Below are 27765 nucleotides of genomic sequence, written 5' to 3' on the forward strand. Positions count from 1 at the left end.
AAAGCGTACTTTAACTCTAGATATACAAATAACTTCAGATATGTTTTATCATCATACAAATAACTATTTCTCTATTTCAAGTTGATCACATTTCTCAATTGTCTGGATTATGTACGCTTCAACTGATTACAAAGATCTCGTTCATATTATTTTTAAAGTATGTTGTTCTAATAGAAAACATTAGAATAGGATTTTCAATTATCTTTCCTATAAATCTGAATGGTCACGTACCTATCTTAATTTTCTGAGTTATGGTGACTTGAACTAATAAAAAAGCTTTAAAATTCTTATCTCCCTATTCTCTTTCTATAGTGAAGTCGTTATAATGCCAGTACTTGATTAACATCCTCGTGGTGCTATCCTTGTCTATCATTCGACAAAGCAGATAGCGCTATCCCTTTCTAGATCTGCAAACGTTGCCAGATCGTTTGTAGAAATGTAATTAATCAACAAAATATCTATCCTCAATCAAGAAAATGTATGTTTAATCATTTCAAAGATATTTTCTCAATAAATAAAATATAATTGATTATTTTAACATCAGATATATACTGTAGTATTGTCAGCTATCTTCTGTAGAAGGCAGTGACAGGCAGAGAATGGTAACACTGTTGTCCTATCTTTCTCTACTGCCATTATAACGTGGATCCCACTGTATGAGATTATTCTCTCATTACACAGACTCTTTAAACACATTCTTTCATATTGATAGCTCATGTAAACCTGTGATGGTTTCGACATCTAAAGGCTTCACAGAAAAACAGAAGATAGCTTCCAATCTGAATCTTGGGTAATTTATTAATTTTTTCATCAAACTGCGAAAACAAATAATCTCATCCAATCTTCAAGTCAGTTCATCTGTTTATCAATTTTATCTTTAGTATTTGAGAATCATATACCACAAATAAATTTTATACAAAGGTTCCTTTTTTGATAAAATTTTGACCGTTCTTGAAGTAGTAAAATTTTTATAGCCATTTAGCACAAGACACATTCCTCAAAATCAATTAAAAATGCTCAACTGATGAGAATTATTTATGTTAAATTGTGAATAATTGATTATTTTTATGTCTTCCCCATTCTCTTCTTGAATTCATTACATTGTTTCAGGAAGTTCAATCACTTCTTAATTGCTCATAAATTGATGCTTTAAAAATGAGTGCTAAGCTTTTTTCGTTCGACAACTATTGGGATTTATTTATTTATAATTAATCTCTCACAACATAACAAAACCTTTTTGTTTATTTACTAGATTTCAAAGTTCATTCACATTTTTGTTGTTAATTTGATGAACTCACTTAATTCCAAAATAATCTATAATATCATAAAGGAAAGAATTGTCTTAAACATGTACGGGATAGGAAATTCACGAATGAAGTATCATCACGTCTGAACTACTGGACTAATCAACTTGAAATTTTGCATATTGATTCTAAGGCTCAACTCACACTTACGCGACTCAGGTCGTGAAGAGACTCGACTCTAGTTGAGAGCATGTGTTTTCAAATGGTGACACTCAGACCAGTCGATTCTATAGTGAGGTCCACGTTATAATGACAGTATTTGATCAACTTTGGTTTTGCTATCCTTGTCTATCATTCGACAAAGCCGGTGGTACTATCCTTTTCCAAGTCCAAACCGATGCCAATTATGTTTTTGACAGTGTAGAAATATAATTAATTAATGCAGAGAATCGGCATCGCTATTCTTCTATTTTCATCCACTGCTATTATAACATGGACCTCACTATAGTCTCCGCGACGTCAACATTTGAAAACACATGCTCTCGACTAGAGTCGAGCCTCTTCTCGACCTGAGACGCTTAAGTGTGAGTTGAACCTTAATTTACCGAGGATGGTTATAGACCTATTTTAAATTCTTCAAGATTTAGTGTTACTTTCGAGTGTAATGTTCATGTTTCCAGATCTCATTGATGACTGTTTCTATATAAGTATGAGCTGTAACTGACATATTATTTATTAGTTTTTAAATATTATATTTTCACCATTTTCAAAATTTATCCAACTTTGTATATGAATGTTTTAATGTACGTGACTAATGTCTATGCTTACTATTGTTTAGCCTGTGACAAATAATAAATTGAATTGAATTTCAGTACATCTAGTTTCCAGTTTGTCAAAATTTTAATGAGACCTTTGCGAAGCACGGTTCACCTTCTAGTTTATTATATAGTTATTATATTATTTTTCTATTTTATGTTACAGAAAAAGCTGAAACAGATGCTAATTGTGTGCACTGGTGGATTCACTGCATTCTCAGCCGTCAGTATTTACAAAGGAAATGAGAAATATTACGAGAATGTTCTGCTGCCGTTAGTACATAAATTAGACCCAGAACTTTCTCATAAGTTGGCAGTATTTGTTTCAAAATACCAACTGTTGCCACAAAGTAAATACAAGGATCCAGCCGAGTTGGTGAGTATTCTACTGAATTAAAATGTTTTCTGTTTAGTGAGGTCCACATTATAATGGCAGGGGAGAGATATTTGAGAACAGCATGGCAGATTCTCTGTCTTGCCACTGCCTCCTTTAAGCTAGCTTCGCAGTGCAGGCTGGATGCTTGTCTGACTCGGACAAGGCGCTGAGACAGCAAATAATAGCAGCGTTGGAGGGAGGGAATGCGAGCGGCCGCAGTAACATCTTCTTTCCAGCAATGGTCGGCGTAGTTCCGCCTAGCGGACAGACGAAAGATCAATCCAGTCGGTTATTTGATCCCTCCAGCCAGGCTCAGCCAAGCAGCCGAGACAATAGAACAATGGAGTGGCGGTCTTATTCGCGTTCATCAGCAGTTTCTTTCTCACGATTATTTTGATTTTTGTGTTACCTATAATCAATAATAACTCCAGTCACTAGTAAAAAGTTTCCAGAAACGTGGTGTACTACCATATTAATGACTTTTCATGTTGATTTTTAATTATTTAAAGACATAGTTGACATGCTGAGCCTTCAGGCTAACTTGGGGTCTAGCATTCAGGCTAAACTTGGGGTCTCAGAACGAATCTGCAATCAGGATTTCTCTATCACGAAATGTAACGAAAAAACCCAGCTGTTGATCTTCCGGCAACCGTTAACAGTCATCCTGCAATGCGGCCGAAACACTTCCAAGCCAGACACCCATCTCAAATGACAACAACGCCAAGCTGTGAGAAACCATCCTGCACTGCGGCGCTAGGTTTAGAGATAGCTGGTACCAGAGTATATGGGCAGGTCATTCCCATATATCGGATTGGCACGGTAAACTGTCGGTCCCGGGGGAGGTTTGACATTCTAACGGCTTCAGGAACTCCCCACCAATAAAAGCCTTATGAATATTACTATGAAGGATAGCTGATACCGATATATCTTATTTAATATTAACTGTTAATTCTTGTTTAAAACAATAAATTATATTTCATTATTCAAAAAGTTATAATTGACCGAGTGAAATGAGGTCTAAGATTCAAGTCGACGGTTTGGCATTTCTCTTAATGTTTATATGTTGCGCATTTACGGCGAAACGCGGTAATAGATTTTCATGAAATTTGACAGGTATGTTCCTTTTTTAATTGCACGTCGACGTATATACAAGGTTTTTGGAAATTTTGCATTTCAAGGATAATATAAAAGGAAAAAGGAGTCTCCTTCATACGCCAATATTAGAGTAAAAATCAGACTATAGAATTATTCATCATAAATCAGCTGACAAGTGATTACACAGTTGTGTGGAGAAGCCAGTCTATTGCTGTATTTCCATAAGGTCTATAGTTTCAATCAGGTACTTGTGGATTAGAATACTGCGTGAGGTCTACTGTTTACAGAACTACTAGTATAGATTTGTTGTGTTATGGATAAAATAGATAAAATATTAGCATAAGAAGATATTCCATGGTATAGGTCGTTGATGTTCAAATTTCAAGCTGAATTGTTTCAACTCATGTCGATTTCTGTCTATTATTACTGTTTTGACCGATGAGAGTGTAAGAACGGCACAGTTTGAGAGACTACCAGCGTCACATACCTTTTCGAAAAACAACTGCTGAAGTCCGAGAGATCTTACTTTTTACACGGCTCTCTCTCTAAGATATGGTTCTGTCCGCGTCACCACACGTTAACGTCACACCTCCAATTGGGTACCTGCGTTTAGCATATCCCGTAAGGTGTGACACGCGATCTACTACCCGGCGGCACTGCCAAGTCGGGAGGCGAGAATCACGGAGGAGTTTAGCCTGCATTGAGTGGAACCACCACTTTACAGTTCCGGCGATACGTGGGCTGGGCAAGCCCGGACGTGTCCTCTATCTCGTTTACAGACCAGGGAAATATTCGTGGTTCCCATTGTATACGTCTGCACGGTTAGCATTTGCACGTCCACCACGCAGGCGCCTAAAAGGGGGCGCGAGCGTTTCGGAAAGAAGGATCAGAGAGAGGATTTTTCGACATGCTATGATTCTACTTCCAGAGACGGAGGCGTACCCAATTCGCACAGTCTGGGTCCCTAGGTCTGGTCTCCCGAGGGCTCCACATGTCTTCTACTTCTACAGACGGAGGCGTACCCAATTCCCACAGTCTAAGTCCCTAGGTCTGGTCTCCCGAGGGCTCCACATGTCTTCTACTTCTACAGACGGAGGTACCCATGTTCCCATAGTCTGGTGTCTCCGAAACTCCACCATATACTTCACTGTACCCCGAGATGGAGGGAGAGTTCTGGGGACTCGGTCAAGCCAGAACCTCCCATAGTCTGGAGCCTTCACCCTGCCATACTGCTATTGGCTAGGCTACTTCCAGGGACGGAGTCACAAAGTTATCCGTGTGCTATGGTTCCCCTTGGTTGGCATTTTCCCTTCACCATGAGAGCCAGCGCCAGTGGCTGGTAGATCTAGTACTTCCTGATACGGGAGCCAGAACGAATTCCAAAAGAGATCAGCCTGTGAGGACCATGCCCCTAAGGCCGGTTACAGAGCTCGACCGACCGTCAGTGCGTATGCACCATCCTGACCATACATCAGTTTTTCTGACTCACAAAATGGACGCCTTTACAGATTGTTTAATTGCAGCTTATTATCTGCGTAAACGAAAGATTGAAAGACGTAGATATCAAGTTCACCCGATGGTCGCCCAAAGAGCATTTCAAAGGGAATTAGTACCATTATATACATCATTGCTTGGGGTGAAGATACATTTCTCAACTACTGGACCAATCAACTTGAAATTTTGCATAATTTATTGATTCTAAGGCTCAACTCACACTTTCGCGACTCAGGTCGTGAAGAGACTCGACTCTAGTAGAGAGCATGTGTTTCCAAATGGTGACACTCAGACCAGTCGATTCTAGTCTCCTCGACGAAAACACATGCTCTCGACTAGAGTCGAGCCTCTTCTCGACCTGAGACGCTTAAGTGTGAGTTGAGCCTTATTTTACCGAGGATGTTTATAGGTCTATTTTGAATTCTTCAGGATTTCGTGTTACTTTTGAGTGAAATGTTCATGTTTCCAGATTTTATTGATGACTGTTTCTATATAAGTATGAGCTGTAACTGACTTATTATTTATAAAATTTTAAATATCCTATAATATTTTCATCATTTATTAAATGTATCTAACTATCTATAACTATCTATATGAATGTTGAAATTTTAATGTTTTTATGTACGTGACACTATTGTCTATGCTTACTATTGTTTAGCCTGTGACAAATAATAAATTGAATTGAATTGACTCGAATTTCAGTTTGTCAAGTTTTTAATTAGACCCTTGAAAAGCACGGTTCACCTGCTACTTAAATTTTAATGAGACCTTTGCAAAGCATGGTTCACCTGCTAGTTAAATTTTAATGAGACCTTTGCAAAGCATGGTTCACCTGCTAGTTTATTATATTATTTTTCTATTGTATGTTACAGAAAAAGCTGAAACAGATGCTAATTGTGTGCACTGGTGGATTCACTGCATTCTCAGCCGTCAGTATTTACAAAGGAAATGAGAAATACTACGAAAATGTTCTGCTGCCGTTAGTACATAAATTAGACCCAGAACTTTCTCATAAGTTGGCAGTATTTGTTTCAAAGTACCAACTGTTGCCACAAAGTAAATACAAGGATCCAGCCGAATTGGTGAGTATTGTACTGAATTAAAATCTTTAGAATGTTTTCTGTATAGTGATTACCACGTTATAATGGCTGTGGAGAAAGAAAGATATGAGAACAGCGCTACTGATTCTCTGTCTTGCCACTGCCTCCTTTAAGCTAGCTTCGCAGTGCAGGCTGGATGCTTGTCTGACTCGGACTAGGCGCTGAGACAGCAAATAATAGCAGCGTTGGTGGGAATGCGAGCGGCCGCAGTAACATCTTCCACCCAGCAATGGTCGGCGTAGTTCCGCCTAGCGGACAGACGAAAGATCAATCCAGTCGGTTATTTGATCCCTCCAGCCAGGCTCAGCCAAGCAGCCGAGACAATAGAACAATGGAGTGGCGGTCTTATTCGCGTTCATCAGCAGTTTTCTTTCTCACGATTATTTTGATTTTTGTGTTACTTATAATCAATAATAACTCCAGTCACTAGTAAAAAGTTTCCAGAAACGTGGTGTACTACCATATTAATGACTTTTCATGTTGATTTTTAATTATTTAAAAACATTGTTGACATTCTGAGCCTTCAGGCTAAACTTGGGGTCGCTGAGAACGAATCTGCAATCAGAATGTCTCTATCACGAAAAATAACGAAAAAACCCCAGCTGTTGATCTTCCGGCAACCATTAACAGTCATCCTGCAATGCGGCCGAAACACTTCCAAGCCAGACACCCATCTCGAATGACAACAACGCCAAGCTGTAAGAAACCATCCTGCACTGCGGCGCTAGGTTTAGGGTCTCAAGCACCAGCCCGATCCCATCATCGATCTCTCTCTCTCTCTCTCTCTCTCTCTCTCTCGCTCTCTCTCTCTCTCTCTCTCTCTCTCTCCAAGACAGTGGGGCCTGATAGTCTTTCCTTGACTAATGACTGGCTCTACCTAACAACATTCTGCCTACTTTAGTGTCAGCATCCAGCATGCTTACTCCACTACATCACTCTACACTCACTCTGTCTCTACAAACTGTGCAACCACAAATCGGCTTCCCCTCTTCATGTTAAAAGTAATATCTCTCGGACTTTAGGACTATCGGCTTGAGTTAACAGTGTAATTTTGAAAATAATTACCCTATACAAAGGGATATCTTTTCATACTATATTTTCTCTATCATACAACATAATGTTTTAGTTTTTCCTTTTTGTTTCACTGCATTTTTGTATAGATTAATTGTGTCTAGTTTGTTACATTTGCTTATGCTTTACAGTTAAGTTATGTTTCACATATTTATTCTCCTCCTGGATTATTTTGTGTTCATTTATGTTGCATTTGCTTATGTAGCAGTTTGCATTTGCAGTTAAGCTACTTTTCACATAACTTATTCTCCTCTTACACACAACAACATATTGATTCCTAGTTTTTTCCCTTCTTGTTTCACTGCATGTTGAACCTATTGTGTAGATTAGTTGTGTTTAGTTTGTTGCATTTGCTTATTGCATTTCAGTCAAGCCGGGTTTGGCACTTGTCGTTTAGTAATCCGGTTGGTGTTGCAGCAGGCTTCGATAAGCACGCCGAGGCAGTAGTCGGACTAGCGCAGGTCGGATTCGGATTTGTGGAGATCGGATCCGTCACACCTCTGTCGCAGCCCGGTAATCCGAAGCCGCGCGTCTTTCGACTCTCCGACAACCATGCTATTATTAATAGGTTGGTGGAGAATGTTTTCAAATAAATTTTCTCAATTCGGCTAATAGGCTCTAATGCTGCTTGTACTGGGATTGTTCCAGAATTAAGTTATAATATCGGGGCACCGAGCTTCGCTCGTTATGTTTATTTATTGATAAACAGAACACAATTCTCTAAAATGATCGTGTTTATATTTTACAGCTGGCTATACGTGAATTCGGGGGATGCGATATTTTGATATCAGTCACTCGCACACTCACTCACTTTTTTGCTATCCACAGACGACGAAAGTCTCAGCTGTTTCAGCCAAAGGTGAATAATTATCCTTTTAATGTCGTTCAGCGAGTTTTCCCAAGGATGAGACCTAGTGCAATCGAATTTTTATATCATAAACCCACTATGTCCCAAATTTCGTGAAAATCGTTAGAGCCGTTTTCGAGATCCGTTGAACATAAATAACCAGATATAAAAATATAAACAGACATACAGAAATTGCTCGCTTAATATAACAGGATAAGCACATCATCAGCTGATGAAAAGCAAAATGCTCGTGTTAGTGGTGCTCAAGTCTGTACCTAGCTTGTGGTTGATATCAGTAGGTACAACCTCAGAGAAAGGATAGCAGAAGAGGATATCCCATGGTATAAGACGTTTATGTTCTAAATTTCATTGTTTGTTCAAGCCGATAGTCCATGACAGTTTTTTACTTTCCTTGCCCTATTACCATAGGTAAGAAAAGTATTGCTTTCCGAAAAAATTAAGGTACCCCATTTCCAAATTTCTATACGTTTCAAGGTCCCCTGAGTCCAAAATATTGGTCTGTATGTATGTATGTGTGTGTGTGTGTGTGTGTGTGTGTGTGTATGTGTGTGTGTGTGTGTGTATGAGTGTATGCACGATGTCTCATCTCCCAATTAACGGAATGACTTGAAATTTGGAACTTAAGGTCCTTACACTATAAGGATCTGACACGAACAATTTCGATCAAATGCAATTCAAGAAGGCGGCTTAAATGGCGAAAATGTTGTCAAAAACAGGGGTTTTCGCGATTTTCTCGAAAACGGCTCCAACGATTTTGATCAAATTCATACCTAGGAAAGGTCATTGATAAGCTCTATCAACTGCCACAAATCTTATATCTGTGAAAATTTCAGGATCTCCGCCTCATTTATGCAAAGTTTGATTTTAGATTCCCATTATCAGGCTTCAGATTCAATTTAAACAGAAAAAAAATGAATGGAAAAGATTGAGCATAAAAATCTCTACAATTAATGTCCAGTAACATTTTCACCTAAAATTGAAAATAAGCTTTAAATTCGAGAAAATGTGATTATTCAATTTCAAATTATTGTTGATTCTATTAAATCATTCACTATGAAGAGATAGCAGGCTTCGTGTGTCTGCAGCGCTATTGTCCTGTCACCAGCTGTCTCAGATCTTAGAATTAGTAGATTTGAGATGCGCGTGAACATTAGCGTCAGGTGATCAATTTTCATAACGGCAAGGAAAGTTGTGTGAGTGCACCACACCAGTTTTTTCCGTGAAGCAATGTGACGCTGGTAGTCTCTCATACCTACTGTGATTATTCTTTAGTGTCTGTACTCATACTGTGCCGTTCACAAACCTTCACCCCAAGAACAAAATAATCAACAATAGTTGACAATATTTGGCTTGACATACAGTAAAATTCGGAACACAAACGATCCTTATACCATGGGATATCTTCTTATGTACCATCTTATATCTTCTATATTTTCTTTATGAAACGAGGATCGTTCCAGAATTGAGTTACACTATTTTTTACTTTCCTTGCCCTACTACCATAGGTAAGGAAAGTATTGCTTTCCAAAAAAATTAAGGTACCCCAATTTCAAGTTTTCTATACGTTTCAAGGTCCCCTGAGTCCAAAAACATGATTTTTGGGTGTTGGTCTGTGTGCGTGTATGTGTGTATGTCTGTGAACACGATAACTCCATTCCTAATCAACCGATTGACTTGAAATTTTAAACTTAAGGTCCTTATACCATGAGGATCCGACAATAAGAAATTCAATAAAATTGCATTCAAAATGGCGGAAAAAATGGCGGATAATTACTAAAAAGCCATGTTTTTCACGGTTTTCTCGAAAACGGCTCTAACGATTTTCTTCAAATTTATACCATGAATAGCTTATTTTTAGCCCTATCAACTAAAATGAGTCTCATTTCTGGGAAAATTGCAGGAGCTCCGTAATATTCTTGAGAAAAATGGCGGATAATTACTAAAAAACCATGTTTTTCACGGTTTTCTCGAAAACGGCTCTAACGATTTTCTTCAAATTATACCATGAATAAGCCAGAAAAAAATTCTTTAAATTATACCAGCTATTTATAAGCCCTATCAACTGAAATGAGTCTCATTTCTGGGAAAATTGCAGGAGCTCCGTAATATTCTTGAGAAAAATGGCGGATAATTACTAAAAAACCATGTTTTTCACGGTTTTCTCGAAAACGGCTCTAACGATTTTCTTCAAATTATACCATGAATAAGCCAGAAAAAAATTCTTTAAATTATACCAGCTATTTATAAGCCCTATCAACTGAAATGAGTCTCATTTCTGGGAAAATTGCAGGAGCTCCGTAATATTCTTGAGAAAAATGGCGGATAATTACTAAAAAACCATGTTTTTCGCAATTTTTTCAAAAATGACTTGACCGATTTTTTTCAAATTCATACCCTGTATAGTTATATATCAGCTCTATCAACTGGCATGAGTCTCCTTTCTGGGAAACTAATGGGGGGTGCACCCCATCCTTGAGAAATGGACTTTGTAACCTCCTTCTCGTGCATGAGGTAGGTTGGTAGAGCAGTTCATAAAAAGAACACATAGTCGAGATATTTCATTTGTAGAACAGCTGTTTTGACGACTTTTAGAAAAAATCATCGAATTTCACATTTTACACAAAGGAAAAAGTACTCTGAAAACAATTATATATACACATATTATACAGAAGTCTGATCGTAGTTTCAAATATGTTGCCACCAATCGTCATTACGTTATTCCTCTAAATTATTCTCGTTTAAGAATGGGGCTTACAGTTCAATGAGCAAGGAAAGTTGTGTGAGTGTACCACACCAGATTTTTATAACTCTGTACATGTTAGGTAAAGGCTGAACTTCTCAGGGATCCATCTCCCAGGTTTAGTGGCAGTGCTGTAAAATTTTCATGTAGCTGCCATGATGCCTGGGGAGGCAATTTCAGTACGTCAAGTTTATGTTGCTTTCAGGAAGTCCAATGGATACAGCTTTATATACCGTTATCCAATTACAAATTATCAGATAATTCTAAATAATACCAGCATATTATTGCCATTAAAAATTAAACCCCAACTCCTAAATGCATATTCACACATCAACATATAGTGCCCAAAACTTCTTCTATTTCTTAATTTCATAGTCGCATCACAAGAATAAGTACCCATCAGATGCTATTAATGTTACTTTTAGAAAATTTAAAACTATATTATTTACAATTTACTGAAAGTCAAACCACTTCATTCACTTCATGAATGGCATGATCTGAGTATGGAGACTTGGAGAGCCTTATGATTCCTTCACTGTTCAATGTATGTATAGGCTATCTATTTATTATTTATGTATATAGGGTGTCTGATAAGTCACTCCCTATTTTTATACAGCTATAATTTCTTAACTTATGAACCAATTTTGTTAGAACCACATTTGTTGGATAGAGCACTCCTTGAGGTTGTGTTTAACACCAATTTCCATTTGTTTCAGTTTAAAAATGTCCCATCTTTTGACTGTGGAAGAACGAGCCGAAATAGCAGCTCATTATGAGTTCTGGGGGTCTGTGGTGCGAGTAAATGTGGTGGAGGGCTGAACGAGGGATCCATGCAACACTGGATGCAAAAACACTGAGATCTTTCTCAAGAATCGTTGCAACAGAGTAACGTGAAAGACCACTTTCACGAGATCCTTGACGCAGTGATTTCTTAGGGCTTCTCATGAACATTTCACGAGCTCTGTCAACATTCTCTGCTGTCCTTGACGTTGATGGTCTTCGTGATTGTCTTGCATCTGCGACACTCCTTGTTGTTAGTAATTTGGAATGAAAATTTTCAACAGTTTTTGCATGGATCCCTCGTTCAGGCCTCCACCACCTTCGTACTCGCACCACAGATCCCCAGAACTCATAACGAGCTGCTATTGTGGCTCGTTCTTCCCCAGTCAAGAGAGGGGGCATTTTTAAACTGAAACAAATGAAAATTGGTGTTAAACACTACCTCAAGAAGTGCTCTATCTAACAAATGTAGTTCTAACAAAATTGGTTCATAAAAAAAAAATTTAGCTGTATAAAAATAGGGAGTGACTTATCAGACACTCTGTAGATTGTGGTGAACAGCTAAATGGAAATTCTATGAGCTCTACTATTCAAAAATTATTTGTCAGCCCGGGAATCGAACCAGTACCTCATAATTGCCGGTCAGGAATGCTTACCCTTACAGCAAACTGACAAAGTCTGACTGAAGTCTTCATTCTACAAAAGAAATATTATAGATTATAATATTATGCTATTTTACAAATAAATTAAAATTACATGGCACCACCCAGCAAGGGCAAAACCCTGACCGCTGAGTGAGAGTATCAGCTGTTTAGACAATATAAAAATTTACTAATAATCAAAGCTACAAAAAATCAAAGTTAACAACAAATTACTAGTAATTATAATATTTGACTGATGTCGAAAAAAATTTTTTGTATCACCACTTATTACAGCATTAATTTGGATTTTCGTTTAATAATAGTTATTTTTCATTAGCATTTGAATAATTGCTAAATATCAGTAATTTTCATCTGTAGGATGCGATAAATATATGAGAAATTGTTGAATTAACAAAACATATTAAGTCTGTTCTTGGAGCTGAGAGACGATTTAAGCTGGGTTCACACACACCAGTGACTGTGAACAGTGGAAATATAATTCACATAACTTATAATGGGATTATTCATACTCACTCAGCCGGGCTGATCCAATTATCTACGTTTTTGCTTGAAAAACTAATAACACTACGCCACTAGCACTTGGCGGAAGATTCATATGAGGCGACCATGTTTCTGGGGGGAACGCGCCAACCAAGCTCCCCGTCAGCCGAGCTCCTTAGCTCCTTTTAAAACCACTTTCGAGGGGATTGGTTGACGGCGTCAGCCGAGCTACTGAGAGAGGAGCTTGGTTGTCGTGGGCGTGCAAAGAGCTTGGTTGTCGTCTACGGTCCCGACAACCAGTCCACTCCTAACCAGAAGGGGATTGACTGTCGGGGAGACTCGTTGACGCCAGCGTGCAAGGGGCTTGGTTGTCGTCACCGAACCCGACAACCAAGCTCCTCCCTCGCACGCTCACGTTTGAGTGCCGGAGTTTGGGTGCGTGTAAACTGAAATTTCTTGCACTTACTCAATGGATTTTGAAATAGTCCTCAAATCACGCCTGGTTTCCCCAGTCATTCATTGCTTTTTGATGAGTTATATCACATTTTTCAAGAACCAATAGTTCAAACTTCATAAAGAGGTTCAGCTTAGGTATTGGTTCATATGTTTATGTTCTTATCCAAGAGCTACATTTCAAACAACAAGCGAGTGAAGCTAGTTCAAAATACCCTGTTGAGTGATATGATGTATTAGAGAGATCCGTTTTAATGGAATTAGCAGGCGAGCGAATTGACCGACACTGTCAGGGTCAAGGGGTCATGGAATTATAGGCAGTGGTGGATCCAGGAGGGGATAAGCTCGTCATGTAATATAAAAATACAGGGTAGCCTACATGATGCGTAACACAAAATACATTCAAAAAACAGAACACAATACTGAGTACAATTATTCCGCTCGTACCATTTTACTATTTAAAGGATCCTCTACTACACAGGATTATTAATTTTTAAGGTATTGTTATGTTTTTTTATGATTCCACGCCAATCTAAAGGTACGTTCACACATGCCGAACCGAACTACAGAATTTAGCGCCATAAACACGCACATTTCATTTTTCATTTAGCTGATTATGACTGTATTTGTTCAGCAACAATAAAGTACAACATATGATTGGCGTAGCTGATGAAAAGTGAAAGGCGCGTGTTCATGGCGCGTAAGTATGTACGCACCTCTATAAGCAACATTTTTGTTCATATTTCTGTTCCAATTCATATTTTCATCTAATCAAACTTTATTTATCTTTCACTTCTTGTGTAGTTGAGAAGTTGATATTGTGGTAATTTTTGACAATTTCTTAGTCTTTTTCATTCAAAATTTATTTATCTTGTTCTTTTTCTTTGAAGTAAAAATTTCTTTTTTTTCAGCCCCAACACCCCCGGCCTAAGAGACTGGCAAGAAAAGGAACAGCTGAGAGCGCTTTTGTCAGAACTAGTGAAAGCCAGAGACAGTTGGGAATCGAACCCCGACCGCTGCTCCTATTAAAACTGGCGCCAGATCTGTCTTCGCAAGAAGTCACAGATATTGTTCAGTGCTCCAAGACAAAAAGGTAAATTCTTTATCTCTTTCAATTATTGTATACTTCTATCTATCTCTCTTTCTTCTCTTCCTATAGTGAGGTCCATATCATAATGGCAGTGGAGAAAGTTGGGCGAACAGCGTTGCCGATTCTCTGCCTTGCCACTGCCTTCTATAGAGGATAGCCGATAGCTATTTTGAAAAGAATGCTTCTCCTCTTCGTTCTCGTGGATTTAATCACGGTTAGAATTGAATGCTGTAATTCACCCCGAAGACTTCTGCTACTGCAAATATTGACAACAGGGTGAACAGCTAAATGGAAATTCTATGAGCTCTACTATTCAAAAATTATTTGTCAGCCCGGGAATCGAACCCAGTACCTCATAATTGCCGGTCAGGAATGCTTACCCTTACAGCAAACTGACAAAGTCTGACTGAAGTCTTCATTCTACAAAAGAAATATTATAGATTATAATATTATGCTATTTTACAAATAAATTAAAATTACATGGCACCACCCAGCAAGGGCAAAACCCTGACCGCTGAGTGAGAGTATCAGCTGTTTAGACAATATAAAAATTTACTAATAATCAAAGCTACAAAAAATCAAAGTTAACAACAAATTACTAGTAATTATAATATTTGACTGATGTCGAAAAAAATTTTTTGTATCACCCACTTATTACAGCATTTAATTTGGATTTTCGTTTAATAATAGTTATTATTTCATTAGCATTTGAATAATTGCTAAATATCAGTAATTTTCATCTGTAGGATGCGATAAATATATGAGAAATTGTTGAATTAACAAAACATATTAAGTCTGTTCTTGGAGCTGAGAGACGATTTAAGCTGGGTTCACACACACCAGTGACTGTGAACAGTGGAAATATAATTCACATAACTTATAATGGGATTATTCATACTCACTCAGCCGGGCTGATCCAATTATCTACGTTTTTGCTTGAAAAACTAATAACACTACGCCACTAGCACTTGGCGGAAGATTCATATGAGGCGACCATGTTTCTGGGGGGAACGCGCCAACCAAGCTCCCCGTCAGCCGAGCTCCTTAGCTCCTTTTAAAACCACTTTCGAGGGGATTGGTTGACGGCGTCAGCCGAGCTACTGAGAGAGGAGCTTGGTTGTCGTGGGCGTGCAAAGAGCTTGGTTGTCGTCTACGGTCCCGACAACCAGTCCACTCCTAACCAGAAGGGGATTGACTGTCGGGGAGACTCGTTGACGCCAGCGTGCAAGGGGCTTGGTTGTCGTCACCGAACCCGACAACCAAGCTCCTCCCTCGCACGCTCACGTTTGAGTGCCGGAGTTTGGGTGCGTGTAAACTGAAATTTCTTGCACTTACTCAATGGATTTTGAAATAGTCCTCAAATCACGCCTGGTTTCCCCAGTCATTCATTGCTTTTTGATGAGTTATATCACATTTTTCAAGAACCAATAGTTCAAACTTCATAAAGAGGTTCAGCTTAGGTATTGGTTCATATGTTTATGTTCTTATCCAAGAGCTACATTTCAAACAACAGCGAGTGAAGCTAGTTCAAAATACCCTGTTGAGTGATATGATGTATTAGAGAGATCCGTTTTAATGGAATTAGCAGGCGAGCGAATTGACCGACACTGTCAGGGTCAAGGGGTCATGGAATTATAGGCAGTGGTGGATCCAGGAGGGGATAAGCTCGTCATGTAATATAAATAACAGGGTAGCCTACATGATGCGTAACACAAAATACATTCAAAAAACAGAACACAATACTGAGTACAATTATTCCGCTCGTACCATTTTACTATTTAAAGGATCCTCTACTACACAGGATTATTAATTTTTAAGGTATTGTTATGTTTTTTTATGATTCCACGCCAATCTAAAGGTACGTTCACACATGCCGAACCGAACTACAGAATTTAGCGCCATAAACACGCACATTTCATTTTTCATTTAGCTGATTATGACTGTATTTGTTCAGCAACAATAAAGTACAACATATGATTGGCGTAGCTGATGAAAAGTGAAAGGCGCGTGTTCATGGCGCGTAAGTATGTACGCACCTCTATAAGCAACATTTTTGTTCATATTTCTGTTCCAATTCATATTTTCATCTAATCAAACTTTATTTATCTTTCACTTCTTGTGTAGTTGAGAAGTTGATATTGTGGTAATTTTTGACAATTTCTTAGTCTTTTTCATTCAAATTTATTATCTTGTTCTTTTCTTTGAAGTAAAAATTTCTTTTTTTTCAGCCCCAACACCCCCGGCCTAAGAGACTGGCAAGAAAAGGAACAGCTGAGAGCGCTTTTGTCAGAACTAGTGAAAGCCAGAGACAGTTTGGAATCGAACCCCGACCGCTGCTCCTATTAAAACTGGCGCCAGATCTGTCTTCGCAAGAAGTCACAGATATTGTTCAAGTGCTCCAAGACAAAAAGGTAAATTCTTTATCTCTTTCAATTATTGTATACTTCTATCTATCTCTCTTTCTTCTCTTCCTATAGTGAGGTCCATATCATAATGGCAGTGGAGAAAGTTGGGCGAACAGCGTTGCCGATTCTCTGCCTTGCCACTGCCTTCTATAGAGGATAGCCGATAGCTATTTTGAAAAGAATGCTTCTCCTCTTCGTTCTCGTGGATTTAATCACGGTTAGAATTGAACAAGCTTTTGTGCAACCAGACCTATTAGATGCAAGTAGAGTTGATTCATTCATTTGTTGATTTGAACATAAATTGAAGTCATACCATAAATTGATTTTAATTAATGATTGATTGTGAGTCACAATTTAGTGACCATACATTGAAAAATTACCCGATATACTTTAAGGGCCGTTTTCCGAGCTCTAGAGCAAAGTTCTAGATTTAAATAGCTGGAGTCAGAAAATCTGTGGAAACCAACTATGGTTTCCCATGTAATAGGCAGGCAAAGAAGAGAAGAGAGAAGTGATGAAGAAAAAAAAGGGAAGGAGAAATGGGGTGAAGGAAGAAAACAGAGGAATAGGTACGCAAAATAAAGGTAAGCGAGTCCACTGAAAAATGAAAAAACAATGCTGGAGCATAAAATCTCAGTCATATATCTAAATGGAAGAAGAAATTACTGTATGTCCAGTTTTTATATCCAGTTTAATTTTTCCGCTGATCTTATTGTCCATGAGAAAGTGATTTGGAATAATTTATTTTATTAGCAGTTTTTATAAAAATGTAGGTGGAGGAAAAATGTGTTAATTACTAATTACTTATTAGATAATAGTATAGAGAAAAGATAGTATATGTGTTTATGTTCCTGCCTATTTTCAAGTACATTCTTTTTAAATCAAGCCGATTTCTGTCGACTATTGTCTATTATAAGGGCCAAACCGCATGAAGCGTTTTTCAGGCAATTTTGCACTGGTGGCAGACGATTCGGCAGGGCAGGAAGCTCTCCGATTGGGTTGGCGTTCGGGAATCAGCTGATAATCAGCCAATCGGAGAGCTTCAAGCCCTGTCGAATCGTCCGCCATAAGTGCAAAAACGCTTGACCTTTGAAGTGGCTTGGCCTTTCCTGGAAGAGTGTGTAAGAACAGCACAGTATGAGAGGTCTACCAGCGTCACATAGCTTCATGAGAAATAACTGCTTGAACTATCAGCTTGAGTTAATAGTGAAATTTGAAACATAAACCCTCTAAACCGTGGGGTCTTCTTATGCTATCCATTCTAGATACAATCATAGAGAAAATGTATTTCTTCAAGATTCAAGTTGAATCCAAACGCCAAACATGTCTAATCTACTTGAATCAAGAAGACTTGAATCAACAAAACTTGAAGAAGGGTTTACATTGGTATAGTAGATTCAAGTTTCTGTTCTTGTAACCTTACAAGACACTGTTATTTTCATGTTAGATGTGTTTCAATTCTCAAATAATAGGTACTGTTCTAACTATTTCTCTTATCGCAGATTAATTAATATTTGATGTTGTGTGGTTGCAGTGTCGTTTTAATGGAATTAGCAGGCGAGCGAATTGACCGACACTGTCAGGGTCAAGGGGTCATGGAATTATAGGCAGTGGTGGATCAGGAGGGGATAAGCTCGTCATGTAATATAAAAATACAGGGTAGCCTACATGATGCGTAACACAAAATACATTCAAAAAACAGAACACAATACTGAGTACAATTATTCCGCTCGTACCATTTTACTATTTAAAGGATCCTCTACTACACAGGATTATTAATTTTAAGGTATTGTTTATGTTTTTTTATGATTCCACGCCAATCTAAAGGTACGTTCACACATGCCGAACCGAACTACAGAATTTAGCGCCATAAACACGCACATTTCATTTTTCATTTAGCTGATTATGACTGTATTTGTTCAGCAACAATAAAGTACAACATATGATTGGCGTAGCTGATGAAAAGTGAAAGGCGCGTGTTCATGGCGCGTAAGTATGTACGCACCTTAGAGCAACATTTTTGTTCATATTTCTGTTCCAATTCATATTTTCATCTAATCAAACTTTATTTATCTTTCACTTCTTGTGTAGTTGAGAAGTTGATATTGTGGTAATTTTTGACAATTTCTTAGTCTTTTTCATTCAAAATTTATTTATCTTGTTCTTTTTCTTTGAAGTAAAAATTTCTTTTTTTTCAGCCCCAACACCCCCGGCCTAAGAGACTGGCAAGAAAAGGAACAGCTGAGAGCGCTTTTGTCAGAACTAGTGAAAGCCAGAGACAGTTGGGAATCGAACCCCGACCGCTGCTCCTATTAAAACTGGCGCCAGATCTGTCTTCGCAAGAAGTCACAGATATGTTCAGTGCTCCAAGACAAAAAGGTAATATTCTTTATCTCTTTCAATATTGTATACTTCTATCTATCTCTCTTTCTTCTCTTCCTATAGTGAGGCCATATCATAATGGCAGTGGAGAAGTTGGGCGAACAGCGTTGCCGATTCTCTGCCTTGCCACTGCTTCTATAGAGGATAGCCGATAGCTATTTTGAAAAGAATGCTTCTCCTCTTCGTTCTCGTGGCATTTAATCACGGTTAGAATTGAACAAGCTTTTGTGCAACAGACCTATTAGATGCAAGTAGAGTTGATTCATTCATTGTTGATTTGAACACTAATTGAAGTCATACCATAAATTGAATTTTAATTAATGATTGGATTGTGAGTCACAATTTAGTGACCATACATTGAAAATTACCCGATATACTTTAAGGGCCGTTTTCCGAGCTCTAGAGCAAAGTTCTAGACTTTAAATAGCTGGAGTCAGAAAATCTGTGGAAACAACTATGGTTTCCCATGTAATAGGCAGGCAAAGAAGAGAAGAGAGAAGTGATGAAGAAAAAGGGAAGGAGAAATGGGGTGAAGGAAGAAAACAGAGGAATAGGTACGCAAAATAAAGGTAAGCGAGTCACTGAAAAAAAAAAAAAACAATGCTGGAGCATAAAATCTCAGTCATATACTAAATGGAAGAAGAAATTACTGTATGTCAGTTTTTTATATCCAGTTTAATTTTTCCGGATCTTATTGTCCATGAGAAAGTGATTTGGAATAATTTATTTTATTAGCAGTTTTTATAAAAATGTAGGTGGAGGAAAAATGTTGTTAATTACTAATTACTTATAGATAATAGTATAGAGAAAAGATAGTATATGTAGTTTATGTTCCTGCCTATTTTCAAGTACATTCTTTTAAATCAAGCCGATTTCTGTCGACTATTGTCTATTATAAGGGCCAAACCGCATGAAGCGTTTTTCAGGCAATTTTGCACTGGTGGCAGACGATTCGGCAGGGCAGGAAGCTCTCCGATTGGGTTGGCGTTCGGGAATCAGCTGATAATCAGCAATCGGAGAGCTTCAAGCCCTGTCGAATCGTCCGCCATAAGTGCAAAAAACGCTTGACCTTGAAGTGGCTTGGCCCTTCCTGGAAGAGTGTGTAAGAAAAACAGCACAGTATGAGAGTCTACCAGCGTCACATAGCTTCATGAGAAATAACTGCTTGAACTATCAGCTTGAGTTAATAGTGAAATTTGAAAAATAAACCCTCTAAACCGTGGGTATCTTCTTATGCTATCCATTCTAGATACAATCATAGAGAAATGTATTTCCTTCAAGATTCAAGTTGAATCCAAACGCCAAAACATGTTCTAAATCTACTTGAATCAAGAAGACTTGAATCAACAAAACTTGAAGAAGGGTTTACATTGGTATAGTAGATTCAAGTTTCTGTTCTTGTAACCTTACAAGAACATGTTAATTTTCATGTTAGATGTGTTTCAATTCTCAAATAATAGGTACTGTTCTAACTATTTCTCTTATCGCAGATTAATTCAATTATTTGATGTTGTGTGGTTGCAGTGTCGTGTTGATGGCCTGGTGATAAGCAATACAACGATTGCGAGAGATGACAGCCTGATAGGTCCCCATGTCCATGAAGTGGGCGGTCTTAGCGGTCGACCATTGACGCAGCGATCAACTGAAATGATTTCGCAAGTTTATAAACTCACCAAAGGTAATTTGTTGTCACATTCTCATAAAATGACTTGGGGCTATATGCAGATACTCGTTTTAAACGGAGAAAAGTCAGCTGTTCGTTTAAACCACGTATGAAACACAATAGGCCATATGAATAAAGTTGAGAATTTGCTTATGCTTCTAAAATATGGAGCATTTGCTTCATTTTCTAGAATAAACGTGAGCAAAACCTTTTGCTCATGCTCATCAAAAAAATAGTTTGAGCATTTGCTCAAAAGTAAAAGCTTATACTCAAAATTGTATGAATAAACTAGAGCATTTGATCAACTTTTAAAGCAAATGCTTCAAAAAAGGTGAGTCTAGTCTAGAGCAGCTTTTCACCTTTTGCTCATAGTAAAATGGCTCAACTAATTCGTCGAGGAGAGAGGAAACTATACAGATACGATCACAACCAAAAGTTGAGAACTATAAAACTCTTTTTAGATTTAACCATATATATATCGCCATTGTTCCTACAAAGAATAAATACAAAACCTGATATATAGATAGCCATCAAAAATAGGAAATAGGCATTAAAGAAGATGAGGAGTGTAGACGATTATAAGAAGGCTATTGATATTATAAGAATATGCTGAAGATTATTATAGAGATGACATTTTTCACGCTATTATTTCAAAATTCTAAACTCAACTAACCTCATGAACGTTACGGAAGATGTTAGATCTTCTCGCGTTCCCCGGTCGAACCACTCTTGCTCGCCGGTCGATCATCAATCGCTCTGCTGGAGTGACGTTCGGTTGCGGAGCAGAGCAAAAGTCTGTACGCACCTTAATGTGGCCAGATTTCTGGGTTTGACGGTGGATAGGGATCTGTTGTTGTCTCCTCATATAGATACGGTTTTGGACAGGTTGTCTCGAGTGAACTTCCTCTTACTGCGTTTGATGTCATGTGTGCCTTTTGAATATCTAAAATCTTCATACTTTGCTCTGTTCCAATCGGTTTCAGGGTATGGTCTGGTGTTCTGGGAAAATGTTACCAGAATTGGAGAGGTATTACATCGAGAAACAATAGCGTAGATATCCCATGGTATAGGGCGTTTATGTCGCAACTTTACTGTTATCTCAAGCCGATAGTCCACGTAGCTCTTTCCCGTGAAGCTTTATGACGCTGGTAGTGTCTCAAATTATGTTTTCTATAGATTATGTAGTATTTATGTATTATTATATTAGTAGTTATGTATTATATAGATTATGTTTTCTGTATTGTTGAATAAAATGAATATTCTATTCTATTCTAAAAAAAAATTGTGCCGTTCAAACACTCTTACCCGGTCAAAACAGTAAAAATCGACAACAATCGACAGTAATCGGCTCGAGTTAACAGTAAAAGTTGCGACATAAACGCCCTATACCCAGTAGCGGCTCGTGATCTTCTAGCATGGGGGTTCAACCTCATGATCTATTGGAGAGAAAGGTCAATAGGATATAGAGTATTGCGCATAATCAAGTGTAAACGTGATCAATAATAATTACACCCCAAAGGTTGAGCTTATTTTCTACAAATATAAATTTTTTGTCCTGTTCATATTTTTTTGTTTGATTTTTACTTCGGGAGTTGGTCACCATTATGTTTTATTTACACCTACCGTCAATATTAATATTGTTTGTATTTAACAAATACTGAACCTTATTCATATTTCTTCATCAAAATGCTGTTACGGTAACACAATAAATTATATTCACACTCTCACTAAAAGAAAATGGACACACTAGAAATACTCACAAATACACAAAACACACTAGAAATTACTATATTCTTCTACACGCAAAACAAATTTATATAACGAAAAATGCAGTGAGATCTATCACAACTGTAAACAGTGTATACCCGTAACCATACCGTATAACCTCAAAACTGTCACGCTTAGGCTACTTCTTGTTTACCGCTTTTTTACTGTTTACTGCCACCAAATTTAAATTTATTGGTTATAAGCAAGTTCAAGATGGCACTGTATCCGTATCACGAATACTCACGATTCATTCCGAGGTTTACCGAATGCTTCACTTGCCTCGGCTAGGTTCGGCTACTCTCGGATGAACTCGTGCAAACTTTGTTCAGACAGGATTGTGAACCAATCCGTGCTAGCAAACCGATTCCCCTCCTCCATTCCACTACCATACCCAGCCCTGTTTTTGGGTTCACATCGGGAAATGAACACTGCTTTCCATCTCCACCCGTCTTGTCATTCCATTCGGTGCTGTTTCAAGCAAGCCACACCGGCCGCAAAACATCGACATTAAGTTTATGTAGATGAAATATGTTGTGATGTAATTTAATGAGTATAAAATAGAAATATAATTATTTGAGTTGCAAATTCATCATTGTATAGGAAGTTGATTCAATTCTGGGTGTTCAATGAACCATTGAACACATAGGACGAGCCGCCACTGCCTATACCATGGGATATCTACGCTATTGTTTCTCTATGGTATTAATTATGCAGAAGAGAACAATCAGGATAATGAGTAGAGCTGATAGAATAGCCCGCCACGTTTTGTTGAGCTTGGCATTCTTACGGTTGAGAATCTGTATATATTCAGTAGCCTTGTTCACACTCATAAGTGTAGGGAAACGCTCCAATGTAGATCGAACGTTCATGGGATCAATACTCGACATATGCATGACATCAATAATTATTATAATATCGTTTGACCTGGGTAGCTCAGGTTTATCTTGCCCGGGTCTGGATTCGAACCCTGAATTAGGGACTATAGTGAGATCCATATTATAAAGTCAGTGAAAAATATAGGACTAACTGTTGCCGATTCTCTATCACTAACGCCTTCTACCAAAGAATAAACAATCTATAGCAATTATCTGCTTCTATATTAGATAGCTGTGATTTACGTTATTCCGGTATATCACTGATGTTAACCTATATTAGTTGTAGATTTTTGTTAATATGATCAACTCTATCTCAAATATATTTTCCTACAGTTACGTTGAAAAGTGGCCATTGCTGCACTGATTACAGAACGCAAAGAATCACTTTTCCGCTCTAGTGCGGGAAAAATTTTTCTGCACTCCAGATTTGCAACATGGCAACGCAAAATAGTTAGTAGGTTATATGGAGCAACAGTGCAGCAAAATCAAAATGAAGTTGGTACAGTGACCTACGGCTCGCCTACGGCTCGGGCGTAAACGTTTCTTTCGGTGCAGCAAACTGTCACTTTGCGCACTAGTTGCACAAATAACTATATCAGTCTATAAAATATATTCTCTCATGATTCAATAATGGATTCTAATAATTGAAATGAAATATTTTGTTAGCTCATTGTGTCTGTTCATAGTCAACTAAAGATGTGGCAATAGTGTGGCGGTAGAAAAGGATAGAGCTATCCGCCTTGTCCAATGACAGACAAGGATAGATAACCAATCAGCTGCTGACTTTATATAGTAAATCTTACTATACAGCTACTCCATTATGTTGTCTATTTTATATCGATGTGCAAAAATAACGAAATACATGTCTTCATCTATTCACTCCTTAATTTATTTTATTCTATTTTCATCCAATTATCATCACCTAGGCTTAAAATACTTCTAAAAAGTCGCCTTTGTAAAATAATAAATAAATAAATATTTATATCAATGTCATACATTCTTATTCATGCATGCATCATACATGCATTTTTAAACATGTGCAAAATAACAAAATATGTGTTGTATTTTTTTTTTAATTTCCAGGGCAAATACCAATAATTGGCGTAGGAGGAGTATTCACAGGCCAAGACGCCTATGATAAGATAAAAGCTGGTGCCAGCCTAATACAGTTGTATACCTCTTTCGTTTACCATGGTCCACCCCGTATAGAGAGGATTAAGAAGGAGCTGCATGAATTACTACAGTAAGTTGGAGTAAAAAGTATAAATTTGTACATAATAATTTAAAATTAAACATCAATAACAAAATGGCCAAGCCACATGAAGGAGGATTTTCAGGTATAAATTTGAAAAAGTAAAAATTTGTATAATAAGATTGAATTAAACTTCAATAACGAAGGGCCAATCTACATGAAGCGTTTTCTCAGGCGTTTTTGCACTGGCGACAGACGAGTCGGCAAGGCAAGAAGCTCTCTGATTGGCTGATTGTCAGCTGATTCTCGAACGCCAACCCAATCAGCTGATAATCAGTCAATCAGAGAGCTTCTTGCCTTGCCGACTCGTCCGTCGCCAGTGCGAAAACGCCTGAAAAAACGCTTCTTGTGGATTGGCCCTTCGTCTATAGTGAGGTCCATGTTATAATAGCAGTATTTGATGAACATTGGTGTTGCTATCCTTGTCTATCATTCAACAAAGCGGATAGCGGTATCCTTTCCTAGCTCCGTAACTTTGCCAAATCGTTTTTAACTATGAGAAAATACAATTAATTAACAAAACATTTATTCTCAATTATGGAAATGTATTATTTAACCGTTGAAATATTTTTTTCTTGAATACAATAGCATTGATTATTTTAAACAAGAATGAACAACCGGCTAATATTACAACCGGAAACAGTCATCCTCTATAGAAGGCAGTGGCAAGACAGAGAATCGGCAATGCTATCTCTTTCTCGCTTTGCTCTGTTGCCAGATCGTCTTTTAACAATGCAGAATTAATAATTAATTAACAAAATATTTCATCTTAAATAGGTGAATTAACAAAATATTTCATCTTAAATAGGTGAATTCATTATGAAATTATTGAAAAATATAATTTCTTGCTTAATAAAATATAGCAATATATAAAATATAGCAGGTTTATATCAGCAATGGTATTGCTATCTTTGTCTATCATTCAACAAAGCGGATAGAATAGCGCAATCTATTTCTTGCTTTGCTAACTTGCCAGATCGTCTTTTAACAAAGTGAATTGATAATTAATTAACAGAATATGTAATCTTAATTATTGAATTGAGTTTTTATTGAATTGAGTTTAGTGAATTTTTGAGTTATTGAATTATGAAAAATCATTAATGAATTATTGAAAAATATTATTACTTGCATAATGAAATATAATTGATCATTTCAAACGTGAATGAACAGTTAATATTACATCAATAAACCTGTATCAGCTTCCGTCTATAGAATGCATTGACAAGACAGAGGATCGGCAACATTGTTCTCCTATCTTTCTCCACTACCATCATAAATTGGACCTCACTATACAAGCATGTGTGCATAAGGCTACTTATCAGCCTACCCTCGTATTATAGATCAAATTTCATGGGGGCTAATATAATAAATTAATTCAATTCCTTATTTTTTCAGGTCTGATGGTTACCGATCTATACAGGAAGCAGTTGGGAAAGGAATTTCGTGATGAATATTTTTGAAAGAAATGAATATTTGCTTCAAATCTCGGTCAGCTGGTTCTTTTCCCTTTTAATTTTAAAGAGTGTTCAGTGTCCATACTAGAAAATAAGTATTAGTACATTAATGTTGATTGTAAAATAAAAATAGAAATTTATTTTAGAAAGAGTTTGATCTTAAAACCTGTCCTATATTGTTCCTATAGTGAGGTCCACGTTATAATGGCAGTGTTTGATTATCAATGGTATTGCTATCCTTGTCTATCGTTCAACAAAGCGGATAGCGGATATCTCTTCCTTGCTTTGCTCTGTTGCCAGATCTTCTTATAACAATATAGAATTAATAATCAATTAACAGTATATATCATCTTAATTGTGAAAATTCATTATGGAATTATTGAAAAATATAACTGTTTATTTTAAACGAGAGTGAACAGTTATTATTACATCAATAAATTACCTCATAGCATAAATTTGTGTTTATTGGACGAGGTGAACATAACCTTAATTTTGACATTATTTTTCAACAAAATTTGGAATAAGAGACGTTTTGGACGTTGGTCTGTGTTTCTATTCAATTAAGTGAATTGTAATATCTAGAATAAATAAATAAACCTGTATCAGCTAGGTACCGTATATAGAAGGCATTGACAAGAGAGCGTTGATCGACAACGTTGCTCTCCTATCTTTTTCCACTGCCATTATAACGTGGACCTCACTATAGTGTGAGATTCATTTCTTAGTGTCAACATTCCTTTTAAATAATTCGACCAATGTTGATAGTATAAAGCTAGTCTCAATGAGACTAGACAACAAACTTGACTCCGCAATTTTTGTTCTGAGATATCATAAGGTGCGTACAGACTTTCGCTCTGCTCCGCAACCGAACGTCACTCTAGCAGAGCGATTGATGATCGACCGGGGAGCAACAGTGGTTCGACCGGGGAACGCGAGAAGATCTAACATCTTCCGTAACGTTCATGATGGGTGCGTGGGCGGCGCGACTGTGGTTCGATGGAGGAACGAGGGCGGTACGAGGGAGGAGCGTGCTCGGTGCGGGCTGGAAGAGCGTATATGTGTACGCAGCTTAAAAGCTACCTTGGATTCGACAGCTCTTAAGGTGCGTGCAGATATACGCGCCGCGAACATGAGCAATTGATGGAAATCAAAGAGAGATTGAAAGCTGGAAATAGGGCATACTTCAGCCTACAGAAAATCCTTAGATCAAGGCTGTTAAGCTGGAGCAGTAAAATTGAAATTTATAGGACAGTTATGCGACCAGTGGTGATGTATGCGTGTGAAACATGGGTGTTGACAAGTTGTGATAAGATGCTGTTGAATCGATGGGAGAGAAAAATCCTAAGAAGAATTTATGGGCCAGTGCTAGAGGCTGATAGGTGGCGACTCAGAAAAAATGATGAGCTCTATAATCTGTATGGGCAACCGAGTATTGTTACTGAAATTAGAAGAGCACGTATACGTTGGTTGGGCCATGTGGAACGTATGCCGGAAACCGTACAGCGCGTATGTCTCTGTATCAGCAACCAGGGGGACAAAGAAAGCGAGGCCGACCACGCAAGAGATGTTGGACGACGTGGAGGCAGACCTTCAATCCTTGGGCGTGAGAAGGTGGAGGCAGCGAGCACAGGACAGAGATGCATGGAAAAGGCTTGTGGAGGAGGCCAAGGCTCTTCAAGGGCTGTAGAGTCAATGAGTA

The 27765-nt window shown here is 37.8% G+C and overlaps 1 protein-coding gene across 1 annotated transcript; it reads left to right on the top strand.

The window, feature by feature from the left end:
• Window positions 1-5887: 5887 nt before the first annotated feature.
• Window positions 5888-26211, top strand: LOC120352254 (dihydroorotate dehydrogenase (quinone), mitochondrial-like). The gene is made up of 8 exons (XM_039432025.1): window positions 5888-6106; window positions 7564-7763; window positions 11520-11601; window positions 14090-14236; window positions 16497-16679; window positions 20580-20733; window positions 24444-24603; window positions 26008-26211. Exons 1-8 carry the CDS (start codon window positions 5888-5890, stop codon window positions 26057-26059), a joined length of 1197 nt encoding a protein of 398 aa, XP_039287959.1. The 3' UTR covers window positions 26060-26211.
• The last annotated feature ends 1554 nt before the right edge of the window (window positions 26212-27765 follow it).

Source organism: Nilaparvata lugens, chromosome 7 (assembly GCF_014356525.2).
Source record: "Nilaparvata lugens isolate BPH chromosome 7, ASM1435652v1, whole genome shotgun sequence".
Classification (NCBI taxonomy): Eukaryota; Metazoa; Arthropoda; class Insecta; order Hemiptera; family Delphacidae; genus Nilaparvata; species Nilaparvata lugens.